At 34.0% G+C, this 12,539-nt stretch overlaps 1 protein-coding gene across 1 annotated transcript; it reads right to left on the minus strand.

Moving 5' to 3' along the window:
* Positions 1-5,356: 5,356 nt before the first annotated feature.
* Positions 5,357-6,727, minus strand: LOC120776448 (putative phosphatidate phosphatase). The gene has a single exon (XM_040107106.1). The coding sequence runs from the start codon at positions 6,351-6,353 to the stop codon at positions 5,391-5,393; it is 963 nt and encodes a 320-aa protein (XP_039963040.1). The 5' UTR covers positions 6,354-6,727; the 3' UTR covers positions 5,357-5,390.
* Positions 6,728-12,539: the final 5,812 nt, after the last annotated feature.

A 12,539-nucleotide genomic window follows, 5' to 3' on the forward strand; every position in this document is an offset into this window, starting at 1 on the left:
CCAACGTAGCTCGCTATTGAAACAGCGGTGTAATCCTCTCTAAAACTTGCATCTCACTTTTCTCGAAACTTGTTTTAATAGTCGGTAATTTATGCGAAAGCTGAACCGTTCAACATAAAAGCTTCACGCGATCTTGTCAAATATATTTGTCAGGTACTGACTGAAAGAAAATTAAAAATAATAATAATTTCGAATTTTTACACTATTCTGAAGTGTAAATTTATAAATACGATTTTTTCGAAAAACTGAAATTTGGCCAAAAATCACAATTTCGAAAGTTTTCGAAATTTTAATTTGGATCTTTGCTTGTACGCAGCTGTTATAGTAATAAACTAATTTTTTTCGGAAAATCTGAAGATCAACTATGTCTTCAAGCGAATCCAAAACTTTTTCGAAAATTTTAATTTCGATTTTTCGAAGATAATACTTTTGTTACAATTTCCGTAAACTTTTGCACCGAAAAAAGTTCATTTTTAATCGTTTTCGATAATTCTATTCTCGATTTCTTTTTCGAATAACGTATTGTTTTGCAATTTTCGTAGATTTTGGAGAAAATTGTTTCATTTTTTTAGATACGATTTTCTCTATTTTTCGAATAAAATATTATTTTGTACAATTTTAAAATGATTTTGTGGTATAAAGCTTTTTTATTTTCAAAAACTGGATTTTCGGTTTTCTTTCAAATAAAATATTTTTTACAATTTGATTTTTTTCGAAAGTTCGATATTAAAATTTTTTCGAAAGTACGATTTTCAATTTTTTTTCAGATACAATGTTATATTAACAATTTTCGTCCATTTTTTCGCCAAAAATTTCTTATATTTTTCGAACTTTCGATTAATATTTTATTACAATTGTAATCGATTTTTTTGTCAAAACACTTTTTATTTTTATTTTCAAAAATTCAGTTTTGCTATTGTTTCCAATTAAATATTTTTTTTGCAATTTGCAACAATTTTTTCACTGAAAAATATGTATATGTGACGTGGTCTACGAAAAGAGGAAAGGGAGCTAACGTGCGAAAACTAGTTTTCTGGGAAACAGCTGTTAAAATCTCATCTTCCATCCGAATCAACTAAAAAGTGAAAATTGATTTTTTGACACCTAAGCCCCCTTTCCGTAGACCAGGTCACATAAAGGGGCTAACGTGCGAAAACTAGTTTTCTGGGAAAAGCTGTTAAAAATAGTCGTCAATTTCTCGTTATCTCATTAATTGTTCTCCTTTTTTTTGACACCTAAGCCCCCTTTTCGTAGACCAGGTCACATATAATTATAGATTTTTTCGTTGAAGGTTGTTTTAATTTTATTTTATTTTGCCAAAAATTCGGTTATCGATTTTTTTTCGAATAAAATATTTTTTAAAATTTTCAATATTTTTCACCGATATATTTTTTTATTTGGTTTTTGAACTTTTTTTCGAATTCAATGTTCTTTAAAACTTACAATATTTTTCTTTATTTTTTCAAAAATTCGGTTTTCGAATGTTTTTCGAAATTTCACTGGAATTTTTTTTAAATTGTTTCTTTTCAAAATCCGATTTTATTTAAGTTGCAATACTTTTTCATCGCAATGTTTTAATATTTTTTTAAATCGCTTTTCGAATTTTATTTCGAAAATTCCATTTTCGATTTTTTTTGTAATAAAATATTGTTTTTTACTTACTTTTTTTTCACCGAAAATTGTGTTATTTAAAAGAATCGACTTTCGTTTTTCTTTCGAATTAATATTTACTTTTTTTAAAAATAAATAATTTAAATAATTTGTATTTTAACTTCTCGGTAAAATAGCAGAGAATATACTTTACGCTTATATACTATATGCACTTAATTACACATTTACGTTTGATATCCAACTTGCCTATTTTTTTATTGTACCCAATCAGACGCCTAAACTGTCGAGATTTCAATTGACTTCGAGATCTATTCATTAAGACCATGCTACAAACCGCTTGTGCCCAGCGAAAGAGACATTCAGACTATTACTATGCCAAAGCAAAAACACACGCAACGACTAAACCGGTAAACCGCGTCACTGGTTGCATGTAACGCAATGATCAGTGAGTCGCTCGCCGGTGCAAGGCAATTACATGCGCTTTGCTGAAGCGCGCCAAAATGAGTTGTGCGCAACGCTTGTAAGTGAGCTGTCTTCACTGCCATAAAGTCGGAATAAAATAATGCATTGAGAATATTAATTTTGCAATGGCGCCAAATCGCTTGCAATGAAGTGTCCATACAAGTATATGTGTATGCATGCAAGTGGAATTGCTTACCGACTTCCGCAGCGCAACTTGAATAATAATAAAAATGAGAAATAATAAAAAGTTAAGTTACACCCTCATAACTCCGCAATTTCGCAGTTGCTGACATTGTACTTCCTTTTATCTGGCGTTGATTGGCGCTGTCGCTGCGATGAGTGATGCGCCGGCGCTGTACACAAGTGCGCTTGTGTGTTTATTATGTGTGGCCGACGGCGGGTCATTCAAAAGATCAGCAACAAGTGCTTACAAGCCTCCACTTATGCATACAAGCAATTTACAGAAGCTGCCCAGCCGCAGTTGTGCATGCCTCGACCCCGAAAGGCGTGCGAACGCTTGTCAACACCCAGCCAGTGAGGGTCCATTAACAACCTACGCGTCGACTAACAATTTTTTGTGTTTTTTGTTGTTGTTGTTGCAAATAGTTGTGACTTCTTGTTGCAAAGCTGCTGGTTAACTGCTTAATGTATTCGTAGTTCCTGCTGCTTAACCGGTTTTACTCACGACACACTTAAACATAAGCAGTCATACTTACCGATATTGTTCGGAGGGAAGAGCGGTGGACACATATGAAATACATATGTATATGTGCTTAATTGCTGACGTAACGCTCATTTGCTTTGGTACTGCTTAATTTAATTCTTTTGAATTTCTTGAGTACTTCAACTGATCGTCCGGAAGCTTGTGGAACGTAAGCTTAAGGTTCTTATTCTATAGAAGCAATTGCTCTTACTACCAGACGTTGCGAACTACAAAGTGGAAAGCTTTTACGTCAGACACTTGTTGATTAAGCTTTCAACTATTTGTTTGCGGTTTTCTTTGCTTACAAACACACATATCTATTTATAAGCAGCTCTGTGACGAAACCGTGGGCTTGTAGAATATATGACTGTGCATAAAATATATTAAATCTTGACACTGCAAGTTTCTAAACAAAAATTACCCCAAAATAGAGGTAAAAAAGTCACAAAATCTTTTATGTAAATAAAAGTTTAAGACATATAATTTTATTCAGTAATGGAAATTTTTAAAATTAAGCAAAAAAAAAAATGAATTTGTCCCACTGTGCTTTTATTTATTATCTCACAATATTTTTAATTATAATTTTTTTAATATTTAACTTCACCATATTTTCAAAAAGAATTTTTAAAAATCATAAAGTATTTTATATTTGCTCCCATTTTAATTATTATTGTTGTAATTTTTTTATTTAATTTATATTTAAATTTTTATTTATTATATATTTTATAAAAAAAAAAAATTAATTTAATAAAAAATTTGATATTTTGTCCCACTGTGCTGTTATTTATTATCTCGCAATATTTTTAATTATTACTTTTTCATTAATAACTTCAACATATTTTCAAAAATAATTTTTAAATTTCATTTAAAATATATTTACATAAAATACAGTGGGCTCTTTTATTTATTACCTCGCTATAATTTCAATTATTATTTTTTCATATATGTATATGGTTAACATTTTCATACAGAAATTTTAGATTAATAAAAAATTGCTTATTTTGTCCCATTGTGCATTTACTTATTTACTTCTAATATATCCATTTTGTTCCAGTGTGCAATAATTTTTTATCCTTCTATATATGTAACCATTATTTCCTCAAGAATAATTTTACCATGTATTGAACAAACTTTTTAATTTCACAAAAACTGTTGTACTGTGTCCCACTGTGGAATTATTTATCATTTATCATCTTAAAATATTTTTAGCTACATATTAAAAAAAAAAAATTTCCATGTCTTCAAAACAATTTTATATCACAAATAATTTCATATTTTGTCCCACTGTATTTTTATTTATTATTGCGCAATTTTGAATTGTTTTAATCTTGGAAATAATTATATCATGTGTTTAAACTTTTTTTTTAATTAAAAAAAAATTATATACTTATGTATATACCCACTGTGCATTCATTCATTATATTTCCATATTTTCAGTACTTATTACGTCTTAAAATAATCTTTACATATCTTCAAAAAAAAATTTAAATTTCACAAAAATATTTATATTTTGTTCCACTGTATATTCCTTTATTATTTTCAATATTTCCAACTTCCAATCATAGAATATACATATATTAGTCAAGCCTCCAAAAAAGAAATTCCAAGGGTTTTTGCTTATAAAATGTAATAATTTGTCCCACTGTGCATTTTGTATCTCCCCAAATTATTAATTATCGGGTTTCTAAAAATAATGAAACTTAATTTTTTTGTTAAAAATTCACGCATTATTAAAAATGGAACTTTACAAATTGTTTACAAAAAATTTATATTTTTTCCACTCTTCGTTTATTTTTTTATCTTTCAACATTTTCATTAATTTAAAAGCTTGTCCCACTGTGCGTGTATAAATATCAACTATATTCTGTACCTATTTTTTCTTTCCTCTATCTTAAAAACACAAAATATTTTTGGTCATAAAAATTAACAACTTGTCCCACTGTGCATATATGTATCAATTTCAATAATTTTCTCGTCCTTTGTCTTTTCATCATATTTTTAAAAAATACTTGAAATTTGTTTGGTAAAAAATATTTCGTCCCACTGTGCATTCAGCATTTTTCACTATATTCCATTATCGGTTGTGAGAAATAGTTTTAGCCTATCTTAGAATAAAGAAACTTAATTTTTTTTTGTACAAAAATTTTACATTTCGTCCCACTACAATTTTATTATTCCTCACTAGTTTTCATTCTTGATGTTATAAAAAATTTAAATTTTGTTAAATTGAAAAATTAATAAAAATAATTTTTTTTTTCGTCATACGTCATTTTTGCCTAGTTTCCGAAATAGTTCTACGGTAGTAAAGAAACTGAAGAGCCCAATTGTTCGTAGGTTTCATATTTTGACCTACTGTGCGTTTATAGCCATAATGTTTTGTTTGTATTTCAATTGATATTTTTGAAAATTAAATTTCTCAATACATTTTTTTGGAGCTTAATTTAAAGCCATATAATTTTCCTTAATACTATAAAATAAATAAATAAAAGTGTTTACATTTTTCAATATTTTTATTGACTGCAAAAATATAAACTTCTTATAACATAAGTTAAATATTTTAAAATAATTTTCATAGCCAACTTAAATTAACAAAGCATTAATAAACCTAAATTCATCAATAATATTTCGCAATGCGATTAACACCATAGTATCCATAAATGCGCGTAGCATCGTCGCGTGGCTTGCGTTTTTTCACAGGCAAACTCTTGAAGACATCTGCCACGGCCACTGTGTTAAAGGCTGCCACAAAAAAGCCCAAGCCCGCACCCGCCAATAAGTCGGTCGCATGATTCTGGTGCGTATAGAAACGCTCAATTGCGACCAGCGCGGCCAAAATCAGCAAACCGAATTGCAACAAAGTTCTCAACACCAGTAGCGCGCGCGCAGCCAAACGCGCTTGCAGATAAAACACAATAAAGCACATGGCATAAAAGACCGTAGCTGTGTAGCTGCTGGGGAAGGATTGCCGCGCCATAGCCAACAACTCCGCCGAGGCGGCCAACTCATAACACTCATAATCCTCAATATAACCCCTGGTGACGTTTTGCGCATACGGCGCTTCAAGCCGCTCACAAGCCAAACCACCGCCCAGCGTCTCCAGCAACTGCGGCTGGCAGACGTCAAAGAAATAAGGGCGCAAGCGACCGACAAAGTTTTTCGTAGCGCGCGCAGCTATCAGCACGAGCGCCAAACCAAAGAAATAGATGCCAACAATCTTGTAGCACTCGCTCACGAAGGTCGGTATGTTGACGCCAACGAATACAAATTGCTGCACGCCAGCGCGCTTCGTGCGCACGCTTGTCTCGGATTTACCTGAAGCGCGCACGGCCGCCCACAACATCTCCACCACCAACATAATGGCAGCGGGTAAGGCGATCACCGCAATTGTAATGTGTACGCGACTAAGCAGCGAAGCGGTGTAAGGGTAGCGCAGCGTTGCGTCGCTGCAGAAGAAACCGCGGCGTGTGGTGGGCAATAGTTTGGGCAGCGCAATGAGCGCGACGCAGCAGAGCGCAATTAAAATCACAACATCGGTTATGAGCCGCAACAGCAGACGTGAACTGGGCGTTTTGCACATTTTTTATTGAGAATATTAGCGCGCGTGGCGCAGCGGTTAACGCGGAGTGGTAGAGAATTTAATGCGTTGTAAGACGCGGCGCGGTGAGGCGACGCGTTCGTTCTTGTTTAGTTTAATGCGCAATGTCTGCTTTGCTGATTGGATTATTTGACTTAATTAGTTGTCGCTTTTGTTGTATGTTCGCTGCTACGCTGTTGTTTGTCTACTCTTTGAAGAATAGCTGCTGTTAGTACACTTAATGCCGTTCCCGTATTTTCTTTTTTTTTTTTTTTGTTTTGCGTTGCGGCGTTCTAAGCTGTTTATTTCCGGTCGCTTACTTGCTTTCAATTATAATTGAACTATTTGCTTGTCAAAATGTGTTTCTACGCTTTTAAGTTAATTCAGCAAATGAGCGTCATTAAACGCCTGCCAGACGCGTCGAAGCGGCACCGAAGACTGAAGCAACGAACTTGTCGAAATTTGTGAGAACGCGCCGCGCGGCGATGCTGCTGGCGGTCGGAGCATTTTCGAAAACCAAATTTACATATGAATATTGCATTTGAATTTGAACACTGTTCGGCTCATCCTCTTTACTTTTAGTTTTGTAAGCGTTGTTGACAACCATTGGCAATCAAATGTATGTATAAAAATTTCGTAAAAAGCGCCTAACAATAAAAACAAACAATACAATATTTAATAAATTCACTAAACACTACAAAAACAAAATCAATAGCAGCAAGCTAATATACTGCTCAAGCGTAAATATATATCAGCTACAACAACACGCAAATAATAACAACAAACGCGCGTTAAACAGCTATTACAAATACAAAGTAGTGAACCGGCTCACAACAACACATTGTAGGTGCAATAATAAATAAGTTCAAACAAACAAATGACAACAACAACAATGCACATAATAACGCTACAACAAGCGTCATTTGAAATAATCACCTACCTACAATAACAACAGCAACAACATGTAAGCTTACGACAACACCGACTGTATCGAACACCCAAATTCAGTCATACGCTGCCAACAATAACAACACATAAGTTTCACAACAATTGTATTGCCTCCAATACAAACAACAATAGCAAAGCATTAGATTTAAATGTCACAAGCACAATAGCAAAAACAACACTGATGTAGCAAGAAAAAACGCTCCCATGAAAGTAATATTCCCAGGCATAAACAAACTTGTTCTGCTAATCGGCGATCGATGCTCAAGAAATTGAATCAAAGCAGCTTACCTGCAAGTGAGCCGGTAGGAAAAGCAAGATGTGTGAGTTGGAAGGCAGCTGCCGGCACTTGGTGTTGTTAGGGAGGCGCTAGCTTCATTATAAAAACCCAAAGCACGCATTGATGTATCAAAATGCGCTCGAAAACAACGCGACAAGAAAATTTTTGAAAATATGAACCCATTAGCAGTTTTTTTATAGTAGGAGAAAGCATCGAAACCGTAGGGCGAGACTTTCATCCGCTAAACCTAACCTACTTCCAACTCATGTCTCTCCCAAGGGACTACTGGATTAAGCATTACTTCATTAGCACCTTATAGCTTCGGGTTTGCAAGCAGAGCGACAGATCTTCAAAAGTGTGGTATACACAGAGATCATTATGCAGCCTTTTCACAATTGGATCGAAGTTAAGAAGGTGTGTAAAAGTTAGACTTCTATCGGGAGGTCTTCATCAGCTCTGGTTTTAAGCTACCAGTTCACTGTGACGACTCTCAAGCGGTGGTGGCTGAAATCGGCGTATTCTGTCGGGAGTTCTTCAACAACCTACTTTTAAGCTAAAACACCACTGTGACGACTCTCAAGCGGAGGTGGCTGCCATCAAGGTAGCGGTAAATATATACTGCCCAAAGTGTAGTCTAATTCATAGAAGTGTTCATTCTGCTGACTGTCCACATGATTAGTCAAGGAGTGCATGACCTCATTCGCAACATCCTCAAGTTTTTTCATATTACACTTGTCCGTAAACACAGTCAGCGCAGAATCGCCGGAAACTGCAAAGTGGTTGAGTTTGTTAGGGAACGCATCCTTACCCCAATCTCATCCGATTGCAAGAGAGTCGGTTTTCAGATGTGCTCTTGCTGGATCTATGGACCTATAATGAACTTGCCAAGAGATGGATAAAACCAGCATTTATGCGACTGCGAGTTTCAGCTAGCCAAAAGTGAACCGTAAGCGGTTCTCCGAACTACTTGGACTTGACAAAGTCAAACTCGCCGCTATTTTAAGGTATTCTAATTGCACACTCTTCGATAAATATAAAATCATCACTGGTCATATATGTAAGAGTAGAATCCATAGTTTAATTTTGGGATCCATCTGAGTTAATAAAGTGACTTATTGAAAACAAATGCCGCCGAGATCACGAGCGTCAATTCCAAGCATAAAATAGTTAGTTATCATAGCACGTTAACAATTGACGGTTTCGTTTTCACTGGCATCATTTCTGAAGTCGCCGATTCCACTGGCCCACAAACCATACCGAACCGTTGTTTTTTCTGTATGATATGGCAGCTCTTGAATTTCTTTAGGTTGTTCACAAATGACACGAAAACTTCGAATCTTCTTGGAACTTTTCAAGAGCACATAAAGTGAAGCGAAGTCGCTTGAGAAGGTCGAGCGGCTTCAGTTCTTGCGCAAGCTTTATTTTGTAGGCTTTCAATTTAAGATCTCGATGTAAAAAGCGCCAAGCCGTGCCATACGTCAGTTCCAGTTGCTGCGAATGGCACCGAATTGATTCTCCAAGGTCTTCGTGGTCTCCACTCTCACCTACGGCCGCTATATTTTCTTCACTGCCTACTGGACTTGGTATATTCGGTCGAACATTATCCAACAACGAATGCTGAGTCTCAAGAAGGGCGATGGTGTTGCGAATAGGACGCACAGTAGGCTGATTATGTTGGCCATAAGTTCATGTTCTTTAACGTGAACTTTCATAATAAAGTTGAATGATTTGTAAAAAATGTTCAGACGTAGATCTTCCCATGATGAAATGTCAAACAATAGTTAACAAAACTTACATGACAGCTTGTTACGACTCACGCGTGATCTGTCAAAAAAATGATGTTGAAAAAAGTTCCTCAACTTGAATCTCACGTTATATATAAATGTGAAAAAGTTAGATATTACTTTACTTAAGAAGTTTTAGGTACTCCTTACTTAATGTAAACCATTGTATTAAGCGTGATCTTGTTCCTCCGTGGACCACTTCCATAGACATATTTTTGCTCCTATAGGGTCTGCAACTAGTTCACAGCTTACCATACGACTTTCAAGCGCGACATATGCAGATCAGCGTATAAATATATATGCTAATTAATAACTTATTTAAAATGCGCACAAAAAATTCTTCGGTGACAACAATACAGAAAGGTTCAAGCGAAACACAAGAAACTAAATTTCAAATTCAATGCATAGTCCAACTAACCAACGAAGGTAAATACAAGCGCGTCTATAAATACACACGCCCATAAATAAGCTGGGCGAAGAATGTGGTTTGGAAAGTTTGTGCGACCAAAAGCGCGCCGTCCAGCGAGCGGCTGCACCACGTGCTGGCCAAACAACAAACCAGCGGCAAAGACGCCAAGCAAACGCGCCGAGATCAATGCTTATACGAGTATGGGAGGCGGCAGGCAGGCAAGCGTGTGGCTGTGCGCAGCTGAGTGCAGGCGCTCAAAATTTGAAGTTGATTGAGTAAACAGCGCATGGAAAACGGCGTGCGGCGTGTGTGCCGACTATAGCTGTAAATAATTTATTTTTGCAATTTTACAATAACGCTGACGTTACTTTTTTGGAATTTTTGCAGCTTGTATAAAAAAGCGCCAATTTCGGCAGCTGTTCTTAGTAGAATTTTTCAGTTATTTTAATTTAATGGCTCATAATTCTCAGCTTTGTTATGCTAACTAACTGTATGCGTCTCATTAAATCAGCTATAGCGGTACAGCAATTTTCTGAAGCTTTGCACAGCGCGCAATGACCTTTACATTGTTTGTCGTATTCAAATAAATTAAACAATGCATAAAGAAGACGTGTAAAATAATTCTTTAAAATTGTTTAAAATTTGTTTTTTTTTTAATATTTTTTGCCAACAAAAATTCTTTTCTGTCATAATTTATGCGTTCGGCTTTCGTAAGCGCTATTAGCCTGCGCGCTGCGCAGTTGCCTCTGGCCAATAATTAACAGTGATTTGACACTCAGTTTTGGCTACTGATGTGCGCTTCGGTAGACTTTGCTTGCGCAAATAAGAATATGCCGCAACTCATTGTTAATATTTTCCCTAAAAGCTTTCGTCATCATCTTCACGCTGATGATGAGCAAAATTTTGTAATTTTTAATTTCCCAAACCACAGCATCAGCGCCAATTCAGCTGAAAATATTGCTGATGCACAGACACCTAAGCCGGTAGTGTGGTGAAAGTCAAGCGGCTGTGATGGCTGTGATCGGTTTCCGAAAACATGAGTCAGCATTAAGCGCCACACATACATGCAGATATATATGTATGCATATATGCATATGCACATATGTAGGTACATATTTTAAAAAGCAAATTTCGATATAAGTACTCACATACATATATTAAGCGTCTGTAGATAGAGAGTCTCCTGTATTATATGGTAATAGCTGCGGTGAGATTTGTTGAATTTTAAGCAGAGAAAACCGAAGAGTTAACGGTAACGAAACATAGCTAATGCCATCAATTTTACAAAAATTCGATTGACAAGAAGAACTGAAGAATTTTAAAGACCCGTTAGCGTCAAGCAGAAATCGCGAATATCATCAGAAATCGATTGTGTTGACCTCGCTAATGTCACCACAATTCTATTGTATTGACTTTTAAAAATCAATAAAAAAATTTTCTATTATGTTTCTGCAAAAATTACGTACAAAAAGATAAAAAAAACCAAAATCCAAAAACCATTCTCTGCAGGTTTACCATAGGAAAGCAAGAGCGCTAAAGAAAACTTTTCAAAATGGGTTACTATAGGTTCTTCGCATATATACAAAATAATATTTGAAAAACAAAAATTTTTGACCTTGCCACATGTTTAAAGTTTAATACAAAAAAAAATGTTTCAATTCATTTGAAATAAAAATGAAGCTATTCAAAATACAACATATCATGCCATCAAAAAAATTGTAGTTGCCACGTGTTTAAAATTTAATAATATACTATACCTACATATATTTTTTTTTATTTATTTAATCTTTCAAAGTCGGTTACTACGGTTTCCCGCACATAAAAATGTACTTCATTTGTAATGAAAATGAAGCAATTCAAAATATTTCATGTTTAAAAAAATAGAGTTGCCACGATTTTCAAATAAAAAAAATCAATTTTTTTTAAATTGTATACATATGAATGTATATCATGAGATTTACAAAATTTTTTAGAGTTGCCACATGTTTCAAACTTACTATAATCTATTTTCTTTCACTTTAAAAATTAAAATAAAGCAGTTCATTATACAGAATATTATGTGAATTAAAAAATAAGAAAACTTGGGTGGCCAAATTTTTCAAATTTAACAAAATTATAAATTTTTCGCTTCATTGAAATAAAAATTAGCCAATTCATTATACAATTTAAAAGTTTTAGAAGTTTCGTATATTTATATAAAATAGTAAATACAAAAAGATATTTGGAGTGGCCACATGTTTCAATTTTAAAATAATATATTTGCTTTCCTTTTAAAAATGAAATTAAAGTAATTTAATATACAGAATATTATGTCATAAAAAAATATTGTGTTGCCACCTGTTCCAAATTTAACAAATTAATACTTTTTCGCCTCATTCAAATGGTAATTAAGCCATTAAATTGTACGATATAGGAGTCTTCAAAGTGTCCATTATTTGTATAAAAAAGTAAATGAAAATTAAGCAGTGAAATATACAAAATAATATGTAATTTAAAAAAATTGGCGTTGCCACGTGTTTCAAATTTAACAAAATAAAATTTTTTTTAATATAATTAAAATTTAAAAATGAAAATTGAGGAATTCAATATAGAACATATTATGCCATTAAAAAAAACCAAAAGTTGCCACATATTCTAAATTTAACAAAATAATAGCTTTTTCGCTTCATTCAAATGAAAATTCAGCAGTCCAATTATGCAATTTAGAATTTTTCGTAGTTTCGTCTATTTGTAGAAAAAAACCCAACAATATTTGGAGTTGCCACATGTTA

Source organism: Bactrocera tryoni, chromosome 5 (assembly GCF_016617805.1).
Source record: "Bactrocera tryoni isolate S06 chromosome 5, CSIRO_BtryS06_freeze2, whole genome shotgun sequence".
Lineage (NCBI taxonomy): Eukaryota > Metazoa > Arthropoda > Insecta > Diptera > Tephritidae > Bactrocera > Bactrocera tryoni.

Bases quoted from the DNA above. Each gene is read 5' to 3' on its own strand.
- LOC120776448 (XM_040107106.1), bottom strand. From the start codon at position 6,353: ATGTGCAAAACGCCCAGTTCACGTCTGCTGTTGCGGCTCATAACCGAT.